The sequence below is a fragment of the Podarcis bocagei genome (genome assembly GCF_964188305.1).
Source record: "Podarcis bocagei genome assembly, chromosome: 2".
Lineage (NCBI taxonomy): Eukaryota > Metazoa > Chordata > Lepidosauria > Squamata > Lacertidae > Podarcis > Podarcis bocagei.
In genome coordinates this window covers 14,388,105-14,410,727 of record NC_138126.1, presented here as the reverse complement: position 1 = coordinate 14,410,727, position 22,623 = coordinate 14,388,105, and the positions used below count along the sequence as shown (strand labels likewise).

Sequence of the window (22,623 nt, the reverse complement as noted above, 5' to 3'; positions counted from 1 at the left end):
GTAAATAAGAAGAGTAAAATGCTTAAACTTTGGGGGAACTTGTACAGAGGAGAACAAACGGGGGCGAGAAATCATTTGAGTGCTCTGAATATGACGGAAGCTGCACACTAGTCTTTGTGAACACCAGAAAGTCCACACAGGAAAGAAACAATAACGATGTTCAGATTTCAATATGTTCTGTGGTTTGACTTGCCCATGTGAACTAGTATTATTCATCTGTTCAGTTTTTAGTCTGCCCACCCAAAAAGGCCATACACTGTTCTCTCTCCACCCCCACCCCCCATTTTATCCTCCCAACAACCCTGTGAGGGAGGCTAGACTAAGAAAGAACAATGTCAGCTAGTGTGCGTTGTGGCTAGGCCTGCACACACACTGCGCATTTGAAGCACATCACCCCTTGGAAAATGTAGTCGATTTCCATATTTATAAATGTAATATAGACAGGAAATTTATATCATATTTCACAATATTACTGTATTGTGCTAATACTTGCCAGAAGTTGCAAAGGAAAACAAAGCCCTTTGGTGGAAATTGTGTTTATCAGTGAGAGGGGAAATAGTGGCACCCAGTGGATGATCTAGGTATTGCAAGAGATATTTCAGGGGTTGCCAACTTGGTGTCCTGTATGTAAGAGAGCGAGAGAAAGAGGAAGGGAAAGAGTGACACCTCTCCGCCAACACTCCAAGCTTCTATACATGTTTCTCTCCTGCATGGGTTCTCTCGTGAATCACAAGCAAGAGCCTCCGACTGAAGCTCTGGCCGCAGCATTTGCAGTGATAGGGTTTCTCTCCCATGTGAACCCGCTCGTGCCGCAAAAGGTTACACCGGATGCTGAAGCTCTTCCCGCACGCCGAGCACTCGTACGGCTTCTCCCCTGTGTGGGTCCCCTTGTGCCGCACGAGGGTCGACTTCCGGCTGAAGCTTTTGCCGCAGGTTAAGCAGCCGTAGGGCTTCTCGCCGGTGTGGATTCTCTCGTGAGCGACAATGTTTGCTCGAATGTTGGACGTGGCCCCGCAGTAGGAGCATTTGAACTTCCTCAGCCGTTTCTTCTGGTTCTTGAGGAGGTCCAAGCTCTGGCAGAGGCTCTTCTCGTAGTCGGTGCTGGCGATGCTGCTTCGTTGGCACGTCCTGTCGCGGACGACGCTTTCGTGGAAAGCCTGGCCACTTCCTTCGCAGAGGAAGGCCTTCTGTGCTATCTTCCACAGATAGTTTTCCTGGTGCCTTTCTGGTCCCCCCTTGTTTCCAGGGATCTTTTCCAACCTGGGAGCCTGGAAGACGTTATCTTTGGCTCTTTCTAAGGATACTCCGCTGGATCCCACATCTCCAGGCTCGGGACTTTTCACATGAAAGGGCTCCTCTTCGTTCTCCAGCACTGGGTCTTGGACTCCTAGGAATAAGCAGAGAATCATTATCTGTGGGCATGAGACAGAGCTTCTGCAAAGACCTGAAGGAGCGTCTCCACCCCTATCGTTCAGCCCAGACATTGAGGTCCAGCTCCAAGGGCCTTCTGGTAGTTCCCTCAGTGTGAGAAGTGAAGTTACAGGGAACCAAGCAGAGGGCCTTCTTGGCAGCGAGACCCTCCCTGTGGAATGCCCTCACATCAGATGTCAAGGAGATAAAGAATTGCACAACTTTTAGAAGACATCTGAAGGCAGCCTTGTATCAGGAAGTTTTTAATGTGCTGGAAGCAGCCTGGACTGGCTGGGGAAACCCAGCCAGATGAGAGGGGTATAAATTAATCATCGTCGTCATTTGGGAAGGGGCCATCGTTCAGTGGCAGAGCATCTTCCTTGCTTGAAGAAAGTGCTAGATTTCATCTCAGCATCTCTGGGAAAGGCTGGGAAAACACTCCTGTCTGCAATCCTGCAGAGCTGCTGCCAGTCAGTGTGGGTAATACTGAGCCAAACTGGCCAATGGGTCTGGCTCAGGTTAAGGCAGCTTCCTACGTTCTTCTACCAGTGGAAAAGGGGCTCCAGCGGCTGACCGTTTTGCGCACACCAATCCTTACCCAGCGGTGTGAATTCCATGGACAGTTGCATCTTTGCAGAGTCTGGTAAATCTTGCTCTGATTTGGAGGCATTAATAAGGGTCTCTTCCAAGAGCCCTGGAACCTGGAGTGGAGGAAAGGGAGAAGTCAACAGCATGCATATGTTTCTAGGCTGTAGGCAAGCAGTGAAGGCTTCCCATCTAGTTGGATGCTGGACTCGATTCCCCATTGGACAGATCCAGGGATCTGGGAGCTGGCTGAGGACAGACCAAGCTTGGTGAGGCCCAGTTGCCCAAATAAACCAGCCACCACTCCAATTGGCACCTCAAAGTGACTAAAACACCTCATACGCCTCATACCTTTACTTCCCGTCTCTCCGACTCATGAAGTATCAAGAGGAAATCCTCGGCCAGGACCGCCGCCTCAGCACATGTCCCTGGGCCCCTTTCCCTCACCCAGTTCTGCATCTCCCGAGGCATAATGGTCAAGAACTGCTCCAGGATCAGCAGGTCTAAGATCTGCTCCTTGGTGTGTTTCTCGGGAGTCAGCCACTGGCAGCAAAGCTCCCGGAGCTTCCTGCAGATCTCCCGGGGGCCCTTGGCCTCATGGTAGGACAGCTGCCTGAAGTGTTGTCGCTGCATCTCCATCCTGGCTGCGTCCCCCTCCAGAGCCTCTTCAACCTTCACCGTTGGAGGGGAGTCTAGGCTCCGACACACCTGCTGGGCCTCTCCAAGGAGGTCAGGCAGGGTCTGAGTCAGCCACTCCCCTATAGGCCACAGGATGGCATTGGATGTCCCCTTCAGGGGAGCCTGAGAAGACGTTGAGTTCTCCTCCAAGGTGGGACTGGGCAGCTGCAGGTGCCGCCACTCTGAGTGAGGGGACTTGGCTGTCTTCAAGAACTCCTGCCACTGGGCCTCCCAGCGCCATTCTCGGCCTTCTTCCGGCTCTTGTTTGATTTGTTGGGGCGCCACCCCAGTCAGGAGCTCCTGGGTGGTCTCAGCTTGGACAAGACAAGGATCTCTTCCTCTGCCTTTTGGTTTGTTCCCAGGCTCGGGTCCTGTTGAAGCTTCCTGCTTTTCCATTTTTGTTCCTAGCTTTGCTTCTTGGAGGAAGAGAAGAAAAGTCAATCTTTTTATCACGTGATTTGAAAAAAAGGGGATTTTATTTATGTAAAAATTTTATAAACTGATTAAAGATTTTAAAACCCTTAAACAATATAAACAATATTTTAAAAAAATTAAACAACATAAAACCAGTAATACTGGGTAGCTTGGTTGGTGAGAGCATGGTGCTGATGATAATGCCAAGGTTGCATGTTTGATCCCCGTATGGGACAGCTGCATATTCCTGCATTGCAGGGGGTTGGACTAGATGACCCCCGGGTTCCCTTCCAAGTCTACAATTCAATGATTCTATGTATCAACACAGGTTAAAACTCTGCTTCTAAAATGGAGGACTTTCCTTTGACCTGCTCTAAGTGGAACATCTTCCCACCCCATGATGTTGAAGATCCTGTTAATATTGCTTTGAGCGGTGCATTTTATGAACTGTACTTTTACTGTGCATTTTCTTTTATACTGATACGTACTAATCTTCTTCACGACTTCGGGTGCCTTTAGGCTAAAAAGTGTTATATAAATAAACAATTCCATACCAAAACAAATTAAAAACAGGAATGTGCAGATCCATACCATGCATAGCTTCTGCCAAAGAATCTTGGGAACTCCAGTTTACCCCTCACAGAGCTACAATTCCCAACACCTTCAACAAACTCCAGTTCCCATAATTCTTTGGAGGAGTTCTAGGTGCTTCCAAGGTATGGTGTGGACATGTTTGATCTTATGGGTCAAGGAAAACTTTGGCAAAAGGATAGGTCTCTACAAGCGACCTTACAGAATTTCCCAGCATGATCTAAGTGATCTTACAGGCCTATGCAGAGGCAGGCAGTCTTTTCTGCTAAGTGCACCCTGAGTTGTTCAACACAGAGATAATCTGGAGGCGACCAGAGGAAAGGAGCTTGAAAGGTTAATGATTTATATTCCTTCATTGATATCGGCTGTAATTGCACAAGCTGACTTTGAGGTACGTGATTAAAACCTACCTGAAAATAGTGACAGCCTGGATGCTGCCATAGTGCAGCAAACAAACCCTAAAAATCAGACTTTTGCGGTCAGGAAAGTGATGGTTGAAATGGATTGGAAAGTGTGGGATAACTGATGTACACACCATGAATTCAGTCTCAGGAATTGTAATTTACCCCTCACAGAGCTACAATCCCCAGCATCCTTAACAAACTACAGTTCCCGGGATTCTTTAGGGCAGGTGGGAGAAATGTGCTATAAATATATAGAGTGTCTGCAGACATCTAAGCTTCCTGCAAAAAAAAATAATCAGAGGGAATGCTCAACAAATAGCCAACATTATCTAACCTCCCTGCAAAAGCAGGCTCAATGGCCATCTGCAAGAACCCTCCTTTCCTTCTGACACACACAGATGCCTGCCCCTTCTGCTTTTATCCTTCCTTCCCCTGAATCCACTTTCCTGCTTAAACTCACCTGCTCCATGTAGCTTTTGCATAGCACCTTCTGGGAATACTGTATTTACAATCCTCCAGTATCACCAAGGATAGCATATGCCCCTAAAAGGGGAAGTTTATTATTATTATTTTAAATAATCAGGAAGGAAATAACAGCAGGACAGGAAGGGGGTTGGTTGGCTTTTTCTTTTTAGCTCTCTGTGCAGCTGTGCAGGAAAGTAGCTTCATCTTTTAAAAACACTCGTTCTCTCTCTTTTTCACACACACACATACATGCAATGCACACACATTCCCTGGTCCTCTCTAGGCAACAGAGCTCTGTGCAATTAACCCCATGAGCATCTCTGCAGAAGAAGCGAGCTGGATTTCAATGAAAGGACTAGATGTAAAAATTAGGGCTGCTGCTGCCCCTACCCCCCCCCCAAATACCACCCTCCTGACCAAATGCCTAAATCAAATGATATAAAATGAGAAGAGGGTGGGGAGAAAACATGTGTTGCTTACAACCCAAGTCAATGCATGTTTACTCACTAAGAAGTCTCAAGTGTGTTTTCTCCCAAGCAAGTGAGCATATTCAGTCATTCATTCCAGGGGTAGAGAACTTGTTTCATCCTGAGAGCCACATTGCCTTCTGGGGTGGGGGAGTGGGGGCACATGTCAGCAGGGGCCACAGAAAAAAGTGGGTGGTGCAAGTCATTGAAATTTTGCCTTTGTGCAGAAAGCTACTTTCTACAACAGGGGTCTGCAACCCGTGGCTCCGGAGCCGCATGTTGCTCTTTTACACCTTTGCTGCTGCTCTGGGGTGGATACTAGCGAGGGGAGGAGGCGCATTGTGCGCCCCGACACTCCCCACTGTGGCAGGCGCTGTACTGGCTGTGATGTCACATGGGGGCGGTGCGTGCGTTAGTCACGCACCGTCCTCACGTCACCTTCCCGCCCGCTACAATGTAAGGGGCATGTACGCTGGTCACTGCATTGAAAGGGGGCATGTACGCTGGTCACTGTTTTGAAGGGGAGTGAAGAACACACACAAAAAAAAGGTAACTTGTTAATTTAACGTTTATTTCTATGAGGAGGAGTAATTCTGAGGGGTCAAACAAAGAAATAATAAAAAAGTGACAAAAAAGTTATTTTTATAATGACGAGCTTTGCGGCTCCCAGTTATTTTTCTTCAGAAACGGGTCCAAGTGGCTCTTTTTGTCTTAAAGGTTGCAGACCCCTGTTCTACAACAAACACTCCTCCTCTAGCTAAGTACAGTAAAAGCACACAGGGTGGGTGCGAAGAAGGGCCAGAAAGGGGGGGGTGAAGGGCCACTTTAACACACAAACACGGTTCCCCCATTGATTCTATTGCACAGTATACCCTGCCCTTTTCCAGGGAAGGTCCTCTCCAGGATGCTCACATAATTATTTTTTTAAAAAAAAAAAATCATTAAAATATGTATCAAAATGAAAAGGAAAAAAAGAATAGCATCACAGCTTCAATGCTATTCAAAGTTTCTGGGGAATAAACCCCACGGAAATCAGTGAAATGTACTTCTTTCTTTCTTTCTTTCTTTCTTTCTTTCTTTCTTTGTTAGAGTGTTTATTCATTTTCCAATAAAAAACATCCAATTAACATATCAAATCATAATCCAATAAAAATAAAAAAATGGGGTTGTGTGAAAAGGGAAGTACGATCTGGGAAACGCAAGGTGGAAAACAGCAATGTTTAAATTAGCATAAAGCAGGAATGCTAAACCCAGTGCTTTCCCCCCTAGAAAAATAGGCGCTGGTACTCACTATGAGGTTGTTACTGTTAAGTGCTACACTTTTTAACAACCAAAAAGAGAGATGTGCTAGTACTGCGTACCCTTGAGTGCCCCCAGGAGGGAGCACTGGCTGATTCTATGGGCCTTAAGTTGTTGTTGGGACTCCTGCTCCCATCCTCACTCATTTCGGGAACAGTCACTACAAACCAGGGGTGCAATCCTAAGCATATTTATTTCATATTTTCACCACTTTATTTGGTAAGTTTTTATCCCCAGGTGAGCCTGCCAAGGGACGCCACCTAAATCATTAGAAACAACCACTGCAAACAGGCAGAAAATAGGCCGTGATTATCTCAAGTTTAATTGTATTTGCTGCTAAAAAAGAAAAACTGGCACAGTGGGTTAGACCATGGTGCTGATAACACCAAGGTTGCAGGTTCGATCCCTGTATGGACCAGCTGCATATTCCTGCATTGCAGGGGGTTGGACTAGATGATCCTCAGGGTCCCTTCCAACTCTACAGTGCTATGCTAATTGCAATTCCGCTACAAAGATCGAGGTCCGTGACAGCTGACAGCTGCCTTTCTACTGCTGCAACATCTCCCCTCCCCCTCTTCCAGCCAAAGGGGAGGGGCCGGAAGAGGAATCCAACGCCGTTCCATGACCTTTCAAGCCTATCTAGGAAATCGGTGCTCTCTCGCTCTCTCTCTCTCTCTCTCCACTTAACCCTTTCAGGGCCCCTTTTCAAACAAAGGATATTCTCTTTCATCGAAGGAAAGGGGCGGAAAGGCCAGCGTGACCCCCTCCCGGCCCCTTTCAGATTAATACAGCCTTGCAGGTAAGACGTCAGGTTCCCCACCCCACCAGGCAGAGCACATGCCATTTTAATGCCGAACCTTCTCTTTAACAAAGTTTGAAATAAAAATGCATAGTTTATGAAAGCGCCCCGTGGTTCTCTAATGGTTAAATCAGCGCAGTTCAGATGGCTAGAGAGGAAGAGGGTTTGGGGAGGGAGGAGGAGAATCTTCCTTCCTGCCGAATGCAATCTTCCGGAGCTGGTGGTCGCCGCCTCCTCCTCCTCCTTTCTCCCCTTGCAAATTTGCAAACTGTTCTGTTGCTTTTTGTTAAAATGCATGCCTGATTGTGTTTGCTAGGAAGCTGCAGCTTCCCTGCCAAGAGCCCCCTGTCATCGCAGCTTCCATTGGGAGGAGCTGGAAGGAGGCCTCGCCCCGGACCGGTAAGTTGGAAGGCGGGTTTGCCTGGTTCTTGGGCAGCAGAAGAGCTGCAGGCGGGGGAAGAGGGGGAGGGGAGGGGAGGGGGCCTCGACATCCCATAATTTGCGCTCTCCTTCCGCGCTTCCATTCAACAGTTGGGTGTGCAATGTAATTAGCGCGGTGAAAATCCATGCTGTGGGGAGGAGGGAAAGAAAATCTCAGACATAAAATTGCAATAAGAGCAGCCAGCCCTTTCACTAAAAAGCAGTCAGTTCCCCCAAAGTCTGTTGGGAGGATAAAGTCTTAACTTGCTGGTGGAAGGACAAAGAGGGAGGCAGTCTAACCTCTCCAGGGAGGGAGTTCCATAGTCTGGGTGCCAACGCAAAGAAGGCCCTGCCCTGCGCCCTCAGCAAGGGGCAGGGCTCCCACCAAGATCCCAGAGATCAGGCAGGTTCATACGCAGCAATGCAGTTTTTCAGATGCCAAGGACCCATCTTGTATAGGACTTTACAGGTCACAACCAGCACTTTGAATGGCCCGGTAGTAACAAGGGTGTCATACGCTACTTTTAACCATCCCCAGTCAGCAATCTCCCTGCAGCTCTTTGATCCCGTTGAAATTTCTGAGCATTTCGCAATGGCGGCCCCACCCAGAGTGTGTTACAATAATCCCAGCAGGATGTAACTCAGGCATTTGGAAGACATTAGAGCCAACGAGGTTTTGGTTTCATATCAAACTCCACTTAAACCCATACCGGAAGTTCTTACTTGCCCTTTACCCACTAATAAAGAGCGGTGATAATCTTAATTATTACACTGTGTTTATTTGCTAGAAGTACTTTATCTGGCCTTCACAAGCAGGTCACTGGAATGGACTACAACAATATAAACACAATATTAAATTGAAATCGCTTAAAAGTGCTGCATCTCAAAGAATGGGCCTGTAAGCCACCAGTGGGCCTTGGGCCTCCTTTCAGGTGGGCTTCCATACCGCAGCCTGGCTGGTGGGCTTTTCACATGCCTGCCATATCTCCTAGCAATGCTGTTGCCTCTAAATTGGGCCAGTGCTGTGGCGAAAGCTCAAGCCAGGACCAGTAGTTCCTCGTTTCCTGAGCAAAGATGACAAGGAAGCCTTGTGTGTTTAGAGATGTAAGGCCTCCATCTTCTGAGAGGAGGCCAGAGGAGGTAAAGGTAAAGGGACCCCTGACCATTAGGTCCAATCGCAGACGACTCGGGGGTTGCGGCGCTCATCTCGCTTTATTGGCCGAGGCAGCCGGCATACAGCTTCCGGTTCATGTGGCCAGCACGACTAAGCCGCTTCTTACGAACTAGAGCAGCGCACGGAAACACCATTTACTTTCCCGCCGGAGCGGTACCTATTTATCTGCTTGCACTTTGATGTGCTTTTGAACTGCTAGGTTGGCAGGAGCAGGGACTGAGCAACGGGAGCTCACCCCGTCGCGGGGATTCGAACCGCCAACCTTCTGATCGGCAAGTCCTAGGCTCTGTGGTTTAACCCACAGCACCAAGGGCTAGTATTATTTGAAGTACATTCTCCTACAAAGGAAGGTTGATATTCATTACCACAGTTTCTGAAAAAACTGGGACTATAATGGGATAAGAGAATAAAGGTGTTTTTGGAAGAAGGGATAAACGTAAAAACTCCAGGGGGGAGGAAAAAGAAAAAAGAAATTGCCAGCTTGAGGTCGGGTGGGAGAATCAGGTACCAGCTGAGTGTGGAAATGTTGCAGGAATCTCCAGTCAATGACGACAGACACTGGAACTTTCCAAGGAAGGTCAGCATTTATTGACCTGCGCAGGTGACCCCAGTGAGATATCTCTCAAAGACTGAGGCCCCGAATCAGTTTAAGGGCCCTTCTTATAGTGAGTTACAAACGAGCAGGCAAAAAAGAGGAACTTTACTCAAGCAGGCAGAATAACAGATTAGCTTCTCCCGTCCCCACTCCTTGTTCGCCCAAACTGCAAAGTACAGTGGTACTTCGGGTTAAGAACTTAATTCGTTCCAGAGGTCCGTTCTTAACCTGAAACTGTTCTTAACCTGAGGTACCATTTTAGCTAATGGGGCCTCCCACTGCCGCCGCACGATTTCTGTTCTCATCCTGAGGTAAAGTTCTTAACCCGAGGTATTATTTCTGGGTTAGCGGAGTCTGTAACCAGAAGCGTATGTAACCTGAAGCATCTGTAGCCTGAGGTACCACTGTAAGAACTTTCTAGTCTCTCCCCCACCCCACCCCGCTCCTGTCCTGTCTGCATCTGCCAGCCTGTGCTGGTTTCTTGCCCATACAGCTGACCTGTGCAAGTTTAGAAACAGACACCAGACGTCATCATCTTGTGACTGACTTTCTTGAATAGCCAGCTTACACAGCATTTTGTAGCAAACTCAAAAGTGGGGGTTGTTGGGCTTCTCTCATTTCTGATCAGAGCCACTTTCTGTATAAAAACAACTTTCAGGGCACAAGAGCATGTGCAAAGCTCTATTACACAAGTTTCAACAAATAGGTAGATTAATTCCTGCATTTTCTGAGAAGGCATGCATACAGATGGCTAGACTGCTTACAGAGCAATTTCTGAGTGGGGGGCGGCTATTGAGGCATATAGATTCTATTTCCTCCATTCATCAGTAGGAGAACAGGAAAATATAGTACTTTGAGAGGCATGTGGGTGTTAGAAGGGGGGGGGGAAATAATGGATAAAGCCATTTCCATTTTGTTCAGCGGACTCCACAATATCCCTAGAGAAAATGTCTGTATTTACGGTAACTTGAGGGAAGCTGAGTTATGGTACTCCTTGCCACTGACTCCCCATGTGTTCCCACGCTCAGTTCAAAGTGCTGGTTTTAACCTTTAAAGCTCTTCATTCATTCAGTGTTTTATTTGTATGTTGCTTTCCCACCCCCCAGCCCCCACCCCAAATTGCTCAAAGCGGCTTACAACAAATGAAGCGGAGATGTATTTCAAAGCCAAGCACTGCAAAACAATTACAAAGCTGCACAATAAAACAGCAACACAATATCAAATACAGCAACATACAAAACAACGGCAACGTTTCAGTACCATAAATATAAGAAGATAGCGTAATATCCAACAGCAAAGTTAACAAGGAAGCTTGACAGTTTCACCTTGGTCCTAGAAACACCTTTCCCATGATGTTATTTTTATTTATTTATTTATTTATTCATTCATTCATTCATTTATTAAAATTGTATACTGCCCTTCATTCAAAGACCACAGGCCAATTCCCAACACAAAAATAACAAAATGTGAAAACAAAAGACATAATAAAACAAAAACAAACCAATAGCGCCCCCCCAACACATTTAAAAAGCCATATAATGTTAATCAGCCAAAGGCCTGGTTATAGAGAAATGTTTTTGCCTGCCACCTAAGGCACCAGGTGAACCTCAGTGGAGAGAGCATTCCACAAATGGGGAGCCACCACAAAAAAGGCCGTTTTCACGTTGCCGCCCTCCAGGCCTCTTGTGGAGGAGACACACGAAGAAGCACCTCGGATGATGATCCCAGGGCTCAGTTGCTCAGAGTCCCTCTCCTCCTACAGCACCTTGCATGTCTTCCAAGACAGGAGGTGGGGTAGCTGGAAACACCTCTCCCATAATGCTGCCCTTCACGGCTTGGTGACAGAATGCTCCACATGTGCCTGCTCGTGTTTTCACCTGAGCAAGCTCCGTCTTGCCTGATCTTGGAAGCTAAGCAGGGTCAGTACTTGGTTAGTACAGTGGTACCTCGCGTTAAGAACTTAATTCGTTCTGGAGGTTCGTTCTTAAACTGAGGTACCACTTTAGCTAATGGGGCCTCTTGCTGCCGCCACACCACCGCCATGCGATTTCTGTTCTCATCCTGAAGCAAAGTTCTTAACCCGAGGTACTATTTCTGGGTTAGCAGAGTCTGTAACCATCTGTAGCCCGAGGTACCACTGTACTTGGATTCCCGTGTGTTACCACAGAAACTGAATTTCTGGTGGTGGCATCTTAATTATAAAATGCAGTCACCTGGTGTCTACTTTGGTGCCATTCTTGCATCAAGCTTTAAAAAAAAAAATCCTGGCTTGTTCTAGGGCAGGAGTAGGCAACCTAAGACCCGGGGGCTGGATCCAGCCCAATCGCCTTCTCAATCTGGCCTGCGGACGGTCCAGGAATCAACATGTTTTTACATGAGTAGAATGTGTCCTTTTATTTAAAATGCATCCCTGGGTTATTTGTGGGGCCTGCCTGGTGTTTTTACATGAGTAGAATGTGTCCTTTTATTTAAAATGCATCTCTGGGTTATTTGTGAGGCATAGGAATTTGTTCATTTTCCCCCTCCAAAATATAGTCTGCCCCCCCCCCCAAGGTCTGAGGGATGGTGGACCAGCCCAGGGCTGAAAAAGGTTTCTGCCCCCTTTTCTAGGGTAACTGAGTGGGGATCACAACTCTGTACACAGCCTTGAAACGGTGGGAAATGAATGCGCTAAAATAAATCACTCCTTGTAATAATGCGCTCACATGTTGAGCGCTGACAACTTTTAAGCCACAATGGGGTTGCGTAGAAACAGAGGGAGGTATAGCCAGGATTGCAGGAATCCAAATAATAGAATCATAGGAGAAGCGACCCTGAGGATCAGCTAAGCCCAACCCTCTGCAGTGCAGGAATATGCAGCTGTCCCATACAGGGATTGAACCTGCAACCTTGGCATTTCCAGCATCACACTCTAAACCAACTGAGCTATCCATGTTTGCTGATGTACAAGAATATACTGTTGGAGGGAGCGGGGAGTAAGTGGGATTGGAGAATGAAATGAAGTGTCCCAGCTAACTGGAAGCCTGAAAAGCAGCCTTTCTCTTTGGAGGTGAGAACACAATGCACCATTTTTTGCTGCAGGTTCCACTTGTAAAAAAACAAAAAAAATACACTTCTTACTAGGGAGAAGAGCAATGTTCTCCTGGTTGCCTCACTTGTTGTTTGTGCTTTTTGTCCTTCAGGGCAGCCACAGACGAGCGAAGACGTCTGAGGAAGATTTGCATCGGACTGAGCTCTTGGGGTCTGCTTATTATCATCATCATTATTATTGTTGTTTATTGAATTTATATACCCCCCCCTATACCCGGAGGTCTTAGGGCTGTTCACAGAAACTCTTATCATGGCTGGAGTTCTGCCTTGACTTGCTGCCACCTTGCTGTAATTGCAGTTACGAAGCAAAGAAGCTTTCCACTACGTTGGCCTGAAAGGGGATGGAGGGACAGAGCTTAGCTAGGATCGTCGCTTATTAAAAAAGAGAGAGAGGGTGGTTGTGGGTGGAAAATGACGACAGAGAAGGCAGCAGAATTTTCGCCCCTGGACCTTCATGAGTTTGACCAGCACGTGAAGCCAGAAATAAAAATGGAGAGGCGAGAACGTGGATCCAGGAGAGGGCTGCAAAGAACCGGAGAGACCTCCCTGGCCGCTGAGGTGGAGACTGTTATTGTTGCAGCATCGCCGCAAGGCATTAAACAGGAAGTTGGTGAAGGACCGTCGTCCCGGCAGTGGGACGGGCAGTGGCAGGACTACCCAGATGCCTCACAGTCCCCTCTGTCAGGGCAGGGAGACCTGGAACTGGAAGAGACAGGATTGACGGACGATGTTAAGGATTCCCTTTCCCACTCCGAAGGAGCAGCGTCCACCAGCCGGTGGGCTAAAGGCAGGACAAGGCCCCGGCTCGGGTTGGGACGCACCCGGACAGCCCAAGAGGCCCAAAGTGTGAAAAGCGACAGTGGGAGCAGCGACGAGCAGGCAAGCGAGGCCGAGGCCACAGAGTCCATCAGTCCCGAATGCCAGCGCCAGCGCTTCCGGCAGTTTGGCTATGAAGAAGCCGAGGGGCCGTGGGAGGCCTACTGTCAACTCCGGAAGTTTTGCCACCAGTGGCTCATGCCAGAGAGGCACACCAAAGAGGAGATCCTGGAGCTGGTGATTCTGGAGCAATTCTTGGAAATCCTGCCTCCAGAAATGCTGAGCTGGATCCGAGAACGTGATTCAGAGAGCTGCTTCCACGCTGTGGCCCTTGCTGAGCATTTTCTCCTGAGGCAGCGAGAGGCTCAGAGGCAGGACCAACAGGTATTTTCTTCTCAACGGTCCTGAGCAGGCTGTGCTATTGGTGGTAGGATATTGCAAGCTGTGGTACTTAGCTGGCGGCAGTAGTGGGGAACCTGGGGTCCGTGGGCCTTATTGGGGCTACTTAAGCCTCCCAGGTTGTCTTGCCGGGCCGTTTGAGCCCTGTGCCTTTGCAAGCACAGATGATCACAGCACAAGCACTGAAAAATCAGTTGCCCATCAGTACCTGCAAAGCCAAACAGGTCACCTGACATTGTTGTGGCGTCAGGTGATTGGCAGGAGTAGGTCAGGATCCAGCCCGCCAGCCTTTCCCTGGCTTACGGGATGAGTCATTCTGGTAATAGTCGCTTTGTGTGACTGGGAGAGATGCAAACAAGGTCAAGCAAAAATGTCCCATGGAGCACTTTTTTTATAAGGAAAGGCTTTTTTGCTTCCGGAGGGGGGAAGATGCAACAAAAGTGGGTAGGGACATGAGCAAGATTTACAGCATTCATGCATAAAGTAGAGGAGGAGACAGAAATGTTTTTGTTCTTTGCAGTGCTAGACTTTGCAGCAGGGTGATTGGGGTGGGAAATATCCTCCAGTGAGATTGATGATGAGTAGATTCAGGACATGGAGTGGGGTGGGCAGGAAACCACACTTCTTCAAGCAAAATGTGTGGCTGAGCTAATGGAACTCGCTGCCACAAGATGAGGTGACAGCCACCTGCTCAGACAGCTTTAAAAGGGGATGAGGAATTTGTAGCGAGTGAGCTTACCAATGGCTCTTTAGCCACGATAGGTGAATGCAGTATATACATCTCCGTCTTATGGAGGGCTGTTGACTTTTAGACCTGCTTGTGGGCTTCCCATAAGCCTCTGACTGGCCATGGCAGGAAATAGGATGTTGGTCTGATCCAGCAGGACTCTTCTTATGTGCCCCACCCCTGAGCCATCTTGTACTGAAATTCTCTCCCATTGTTTCAGGTGGGAATGAAAGAGGAGGCTGCTATGAATTTCTCTGCGGGAGAAGGTTCTTCGATGGATCTGACCCTCAGGCAGCTCTACAGGGAGGTCAAGGAGGAAGGGGAAGATGAGGAGGAGGAGGAAGAAGAAGCCAGTGTGCTAGGCAAGGATGAGTTGCACTGGAAGCAAGTTGTACACTTGCTTATCTTGCTCTTGTTTCCTTTTCAAAACTTCTGTTACATATGCCATTTTGTTCTGGGGATGGGTGGGTGTTCCCATAGCTGAGCACATGTTCCACCACCTAAGTTCACAGGTTCGATTCCTAGCATCTTCCAAATTAAAAAGGATTGAGTACCAGCTGACAAGGAAACCTTCTTTGAAAGGTTACAGAGAACATACAAAGCAGAACATGCTGGGCTCAATGCACAAATAATTTGGCCTGGTATAAAACAGGTTCTACCCAGTGGATCTGTTAGATAAATGAGGCGCTGCCCCAACAACTAGGGCAGGGCGATATATTGATATGTCACTCAAAACCAGTTTGAAGTCCATATCGTGATATGGGCTTAGTTATTGACCTGGCAATATATTGCGAATTATGTGTGTGTGTTGTGCAAAAATTGCAATGTGGGGAAAACCGCAAAGCCAGCCAGTGCCTTTACGTAGCTCCATCCTTATTTCAGACATTGGGATATATTGATATATCAAGATGTTTAGCTGGTGATATATCACAAAGTTGAAAATCACCTCCACCCTTATTTCAGACATTGTCCTATATCATGGGTAGGCAAACTAAGGCCCGGGGGCCGGATCTGACCCAATCACCTTCTAAATCCGGCCTGCAGACAGTCCGGGAATCAGCATGTTTTTACATGAGTAGAATGTGTCCTTTTATTTAAAATGCATCTCTGGGTTATTTGTGGGGCATAGGAATTCGTTCATTTCCCCCCCATATAGTCCGGCCCCCCACAAGGTCTGAGGGCCAGTGGACTGACCCCCTGCTGAAAAAGTTTGCTAACCCCTGTCCTATATCAATAGATCACAATGTTTAGCTGGCGATATATCGCCAATGTTGAAAATCAGATATGGCCCAGGTTTACCATCAAATTCAAGTTTTCCTTTGCCAGATGACTTTTTTTTTAATCTTTTAAACTTACAGCCACCCCAGCTGTTGGCACTGCCTGTCAGCTTCTTCCTTGGGGTTGGCACTTGTGGAACTCAGCAGAGAGGGAGGGAGGAGGCTGGAGATACAGCTGGAATTTATTGTCCCCGCCTGTCATTGATTCTGTTGGTCTGCTTTCCGCCCTACCAGCTCCAATGGGCACCAGCCTCCACTGCTTCCATGTTCCTGCATAAATGCTTATTGTAATTATGGCATGCAGGACCTGCAACAACGTGTTACACCATGGATTGCCTCTTTTCATGATTCCAGCCACTTCAGCCCATTCCCTCTCCTGGTTTGCTGTCCCACAGCTGCCCCTCCTCCCCTAAAACGTCAATCAGTATTCTATGGCCAGTGAGCAAGTTCATCTCTCCATCGACTGTTTTGTGGGTCCCCCCCCCCTTTTAGGGTTTTCTTCACCAGATTATTTTTGTGCACTTCTGCAAATCTCGGGGTTCCACACACCCTCTTCTGTGTGAATGGAGTCGTTCTGCCAGGGGCGTAGCAAACAAATAAAAATATTTAACTAACTGACCAATCGCATTGCAGGTAGCTTAGTTCTTCCCTCACACCACCCCAAATCCTGTGTTTTGGCTACATCAGCAACGCCACTCGCAACCTGAAAATCAGATATAGGAAGAATAATGGTTTTCATTATTCTTATATTAATATTAGGTGACGAAGGTCAGAATGAAAATGACGGGATGCCACTAGAAGGAGAGAACTGCCAGGACTTTGAGGAGACAATTTCAAAACCAACAGAGCCAAAGGAATACGGAACAGAGGAGCATAGGAATGAATCCGTTGCGCCGGAGGGTGAAACGGCAGCCGAACAGGCAACCCCCAAATTAAAGAGGCCAAGTGATAGATTGTTCCATGGCCTCAACAGACATCAGAGGAACAACTCGGGGCAGGAACTCTATGACTGCTCCGATTGTGGCAAAGTGTTTATCTCCAGAGCTGGCTTCATCATGCATATAAGAGTCCATGGCCGGGAGAAACCGTACGAATGTGCAGACTGTGGCAAAAACTTCCGGCGGAGCTCACATCTCAATAACCACAGCAAAATCCATGCGGGAGTGAAGCCGTTCAAATGCTTGGACTGCGGGAAGGGGTTCAGTCGGAACTCAAACCTTATTTCACATCAGAGAATGCACACGGGCGAGAAGCCATACTCGTGCTCCTCCTGCAGCAAACAGTTTTGCGACAAGTCGAGTCTGGTGAGACACGAGAGGCTTCACACTGGAGACAGGCCGTACAAATGCACCGCATGTGGGAAAAGCTTCAGCCAGAGCCACCATCTCATAACGCACCAGAGAAGCCACACGGGCGAGAAACCGTACAAATGCCTGCTCTGCAGCAAAAGCTTTTGCGATCGATCGACTTACATTAGGCACCAGAAAAATCACACGGGGGAGAAGACGTTCAAATGTTCTGAGTGCGGCGAAAGTTTCAGCCGGAACAAGCACCTCATTAGACATCAGAGCATTCATACAGCCAGGGAGTTGTACACGTGCTCAGATTGTGGCGAAAGCTTTTGCCGCCGGTCAGGCCTGAAGATGCACCAGAAAATCCACACGGGGGAGAAGCCGTTTGAATGCACAGATTGCGGGAAGAAGTTCAATCGCAGCACAAACCTTATCAGTCATCAGAGAATCCACACTGGAGAGAGACCCTACGGATGCCCTGACTGTGGGAAAAGGTTCAATCGCAGGACACACCTTGTTAGCCATCAGAAAATCCACGGACCGAGGAAAGAATCTCCAGAAACGATCAAAACCGAAGAAGAGCTTCCATCTGACGACGTCTTTTTGCACCCATCTTATATCATCACAAGAACCCTGTGAGGTAAGTAATTGAATTGAAGAACTGAATTGAATTGAATTGTAAAAGTCCGTACAAATACTCTTATTGGGAGAAATGACCTGACACCCAGGCAACATGTACTTCATGCAGATTGTTGGCCTGTGACCTTTTGCATATTTCATTTGTGTCTGCCAGCTTTTTTATTCCCTCTTTCCTTTATTTAACCTTGTGACTCCCTCCCCTTTGCTCTCAAATGTTCTATCAGACCCATAGCTGTCAACTTGCAGATTTGAAAATAAGGGACCAGCTGCCTCAAAAATAAGGGATCAGCAGCCAAAATAAAGGATCAACAATTACTTTGATAAAATGCATATTTTGTTGCGTGCAAATGGCTTTAGATATGTATTAGGTCCATAAATTACCATATAGCATATATTCAACACACAAAAACAGCAACAATTTGTTGTTGACAAAGCACAGCTGGACATAGAAGGGGTCCCATTACCTTCAGTAGCTTATTTAAGGGACATCATCAATAAGGGACAGCAGTGGGACATGGCACTGGGATAAGGGACTGTCCCGCCAAATAAGGGACGCTTGACAGCTATGATCAGACCCCCAGAGAATTACTCAGGCACCTTCAACTCCCCAACCCTGCTCCCCAGTTTCAACTTAAAAACTCCCCTCTCTCCATTGAAATTACAGTGGTACCTCGAGTTAAGTACTTAATTCGTTCCGGAGGTCCGTACTTAACCTGAAACTGTTCTTAACCTGAAGCACCACTTTAGCTAATGGGGCCTCCCGCTGCTGCTGCCGCACCGCCGGGACACAATTTCTGTTCTCATCCTGAAGCAAAGTTATTAACCTGAAGCACTATTTCTGGGTTAGCTGAGTCTGTAACCTGAAGCGTATGTAACCTGAAGCGTATATAACCCGAGGTACCACTGTATAAACCTGGCTGCAAACCCTTTGCAAAGTCTGCTGCACGAATAAACCTCATTCCTTGCATGCGACTTACTTGAATCCCACCCTCTCTCTGTGCCATACTAGTTTTCCATGTGCAGGCCTTTAAAACAAAGAGCATCGTTTTCATCCTATGCAGCCCTGACCCAGGTTTATCCCATAACTGAGAACTAACCCTAAATTCATCTATGGAGCCATCAGCAAATCGCCTAGCCATCTATCACTAGATCCTGATCTACAGTCTTCTACCCATCCTTACCACTCAGTAGTAGAGCTCCGACTTCACCGTCAGGTTCAGTCCCTGCCATTCCCTGTATTAAAAGGACTAGGCAGCTAGCATTGAAAACTAGGTTGCTAGTGATAAAGTCTGCCCTGAGATCTGCTGCCAGACAAGAGTGGATAACACTGACCCAGGGAGACAAATTACCCGACTTGGTAGAAGAAAGGCCTGATGTGTTTTGAAAAACAGAAAGGTCACCATCAACACCATATTTTTAAAGCGCATTCCCCACCCCAGGGAATCCTACAGGTGCTGGTTCCTTGAGGCAGTGGCGGATTTGGGTTCTATGGCTCCCTGTGCGAGGCCTAAATTTGCCCCCTGCCCCAATCCTCACACTGTCTTCCCAAAGCCTTTGTGAAGGAGGCACTGCAAAGCCCAGGTAAGGAGGTGCCCAACTTTGGGAAGAAGGTATGAAGGCTCTGACAGGGCCTTCTGACAAGGTTACCAGATTTTTTTCAATAAATCCGGGGCACTTTTCAACTTCAATGGATTTTGTCAGGGGATTGATTTGTAAATCCGGGGACTTGTCCCTGGGAAATGGGGACGTCTGGTAACCTTACCCTAAAGCATGGGTAGGCAAACTAAGGCCCAGGGGCTGGATCTGGCCCAATCGCCTTCTAAATCTGGCCCACAGACAGTCCGGGAATCAGCGTGTTTTCACATGAGTAGAATATGTCCTTTTATTTAAAATGCATCTCTGGGTTATTTGTGGGGCATAGGAATTCATTCTTTGTTTCCCTTCCAAAATATAGTCCGGCCCCCCACAAGGTCTGAGGGTCAGTGGACCGGCCCCCTGCTGAAAAAGTTTGCTGACCCCTGCCCTAAAGCTTTCTCACCTTCCCAGAACTGGGAGAGCACTAGCTAGGCTTGGGGAAGGAGGTGGGAGGGAATTGTACCTCTTTGGGGCAGGAGGTGAGCTACAGTTCCTGGGATTGTTTTGTGCTTTTAAGTGCATGGTGTGGATGCGACCAAATACAAGTTTGGAAAGAGGGGGTTTGTGGGTTTGGGTAAAGACAAAAGCAACAAGGATGTATACATGCTTTTAAAAGAAATCCATTCTTATGCAGGGCTGGATCTGAAGAAAACTGAAGAGTAGAGACCTCTAAAGGATGCTGAATTGTCAAACTGAATTGGAACCTGATCATCTCTCTGCTTGTGGAGCGGAGTTTGCGTCCAAGTGGAAATCGAATGACTTGCTGCTTGGCCGAATGAATTCTCTGCTCTCTGGTTCCTTTCCCCCTTGTGCTTATAGTTATCTCCCCTTCTTTGCTCCCCTGTGGACGTACTTCATCTTCCTCATGCCTTTTTGAAAAGTATGCATCTCTTTATGCCATTTGTGTGCTGTTTGGAAAAATAAATAAATAGAAGGAAGAGTTGGAGGCAGATGAGTTAGACATTTGTAGACCTATGTAGCTGTAATCCTGTGTGCACTTAGCTGAACACAGCGGGGAATTACTTTGGAGTAAACCTACATAGGATTAGGTTGTGTAAATGGGCTTTATAGCTGCTGGCAATGGGGGTGGTTACTTTTGTATGGGGTGGGGGGGGTGGGATTAGGTTCTTGCTCATTTTGGTGTTTTTGATGTTCCTTCAACCCAAAGGGATAGTTGGCAGTAGAGGTGGAATTATTTGTGAGCCAGATCAAAATAATTGGTGGTGGTGTTAAAGTGGGTTTTGATATATTCCTGGAGGATGGGCTATTTTTCAAGGCATACAAGACCTCTGGAATTTTCACGTTCAGCACTGCAGCCAGCCAGCCAGCCCGTGATGCCCTCTCCTAGGATATTCCATTCCATTCCCCTCTTCCGAACAAACACATAGCACTTGGTTACCACTGAGCATGCTCAGTCCTTATTGGGCTGTTCTGGGTTTTTTAATATTGCGGGGTTAGGGGGTCTTTTTTTTGTATTTCTGCAAAACCTTGGTGTTCCCTCTGAGCATGCTAATACCTCCCTTCTTGTTTCTCGGTGACCCGTTTTTGAATAAATGCTGTGAGTATTCAGCACCTGAGCTCACCACAAGAGGTAACGATAACTATATGGAGCCCCCTGTTTATGAGCAGTTTACCTGCGAGAGTAGTTGCTGATAGTCAACAGCAGGGAGGGGTTGTTTCCTTTGTGTCCCCTTGGCTTTGCAGTGGGGCTATTCTGGCCCCCCTCCCAATGCAGAGTAGCTCAGGGGGGTGGATCAAGTAAGAAAAAACTGGTTTGATTTTGGACAGAACGTTTCCTCAGAGTTGCTGCTTTCTTAAGGATTACGGAACCTGCTCAGAAGGAATCTACTGCCTTTGCTTTGTTCTTCTTTGGTTACTTAAAATTTCCTGCTCTTTTCAAAAAAATTAAATAAAATGTTTGTTTTTTATTATTAAAAAAAGTTAGTCAGGTTTTTTGTGTGAGGATGGGTGGATCTGATTCACTTTCTCCTGTGTGTCTTGCTTAAGACTGGGGCCCTGTCTGCACGTTACATTTAAACCAGTATCATACCACTTTAAACAGGTACATCTTCTCCCTAAGAACCATGGGAAGTGTAGTTTCAAGGGTGCTGAAAGCCTTAGAAAAAACCCCTCCCCATTGCCCACACAGAGCTACATAGTTTCCTGTGAAGAGGGATTGTCTGTTAAACTACTCTGGGAACTGTAGTTATGTGAGAGAAGTAGGGGCCGCCTCACAATTCTCAGCATCCTTAACAAACTACACTTCCCAGGGTTGTTTGGGGGTGTCTGTAGTAAAGGAGGAGATCTAAACCCACCATCTAAGCCAACATCACAATCCGATAATACGTGGAAAAGAGACAGGAATGGGGAATGTGGGGTGGGTGTGAAAGCCGTAAACTGTACTAACTCGTTTATTAGGGACGTGGGTGGCGCTGTGGGTTAAACCACAGAGCATAGGTCTTGCCGATCAGAAGGTCGGCGGTTTGAATCCCCGCGACGGGGTGAGCTCCCGTTCCTCTGTCTGTGCTCCTGCCAACCTAACAGTTTGAAAGCACGTCAAAGTGCAAGTAGATAAATAGGTACCGCTCCAGCGGGAAGGTAAACGGCGTTTCCGTGCGCTGCTCTGGTTCGCCAGAGACGGCTTAGTCATGCTGGCCACATGACCTGGAAGCTGTACGCCGGCTCCCTCGGCCAATAAAGCGAGATGAGCGCCGCAACCCCAGAGTCGGCCACGACTGGACCTAGTGGTCCAGGGGTCCCTTTACCCTTACTTTAACTCGTTTATTACAACAGAAGAATCTGGGGTGGGTTGGACACGGCTCTCTCAGGTGACAAGGCCTCAACCACAGAAACCTAGGTGTATGGGAGCCGTTTTTCCACAAAAATAGCTCAGAAACAGCAATTTTGAGATTTTGCCCCAAAAGCTCAAGAATTTTTCAGTTCAGATTTTCACTTTGCAATATGGCAACTCTAGCCAGGAGGGCAGGCATTTGTGCAGCACCCCACTTCCCCCAGCCCTCCATAAGTCACCACTGCCTTAACCTATTTGCTTTTGCATTTGGAAAACCTCGGTTATTATCACCAGTGAACCCATGTTTTAAAAATCAATACAGTTTTTGTAAAATAATACTGCTTTTTTATTTCTTTAATTGGAGAAAGAAGAAAAGGATAGTTTACTGTTAAAGAGGAAGCCCAACTCAAAATGTTATTCCAGAATCACTTAGAAGCTTAACATTTTATAAGCTAAAATTTAAGTGGTATCCAACACCTGTCAAATTAAAGAAAAATATATCGTATGCTACACTTACATACTACACTTGGATCTGAACTTGCTAATTTTACCTAAAATGGTATTTCAGGAATTTTTCATGATGAGGATTTAGAAACCAGTGACTGCATATCTGATCACAACCAGACTTAGTACAACATTCTGGATAGCTTATACAA

General features: G+C 47.2%; 2 protein-coding genes across 5 annotated transcripts; one reads left to right on the top strand and one right to left on the bottom strand.

Annotated features, from left to right (window-relative positions):
• Positions 1 to 520: 520 nt before the first annotated feature.
• On the bottom strand, positions 521 to 9,411 carry LOC308580746 (zinc finger and SCAN domain-containing protein 21-like). Of its 4 annotated transcripts, XM_081182873.1 has the most exons (6): positions 5,741 to 6,343; positions 5,055 to 5,245; positions 4,543 to 4,625; positions 2,347 to 3,089; positions 2,009 to 2,111; positions 521 to 1,387 (listed from the first exon to the last, which is right to left on the bottom strand). In XM_081182873.1, exons 3-6 carry the CDS (start codon positions 4,562 to 4,564, stop codon positions 690 to 692), a joined length of 1,566 nt encoding a protein of 521 aa, XP_081038999.1. In that variant the 5' UTR covers positions 4,565 to 4,625; positions 5,055 to 5,245; positions 5,741 to 6,343; the 3' UTR covers positions 521 to 689. The 4 variants fall into 4 exon arrangements, with proteins under 4 accessions (XP_081038999.1, XP_081039000.1, XP_081038998.1 ...); XM_081182874.1 differs by lacking the exons at positions 5,055 to 5,245; positions 5,741 to 6,343 and adding an exon at positions 9,215 to 9,411; XM_081182872.1 differs by lacking the exons at positions 5,055 to 5,245; positions 5,741 to 6,343 and having other exon boundaries at positions 4,543 to 4,894.
• On the top strand, positions 7,005 to 20,122 carry LOC308580521 (uncharacterized protein). The gene is made up of 6 exons (XM_081182291.1): positions 7,005 to 7,112; positions 7,429 to 7,511; positions 12,484 to 13,591; positions 14,554 to 14,695; positions 16,370 to 17,542; positions 19,811 to 20,122. The coding sequence occupies exons 3-5, from the start codon at positions 12,803 to 12,805 to the stop codon at positions 17,539 to 17,541; spliced, it is 2,103 nt and encodes a 700-aa protein (XP_081038417.1). The 5' UTR covers positions 7,005 to 7,112; positions 7,429 to 7,511; positions 12,484 to 12,802; the 3' UTR covers position 17,542; positions 19,811 to 20,122.
• Positions 20,123 to 22,623: the final 2,501 nt, after the last annotated feature.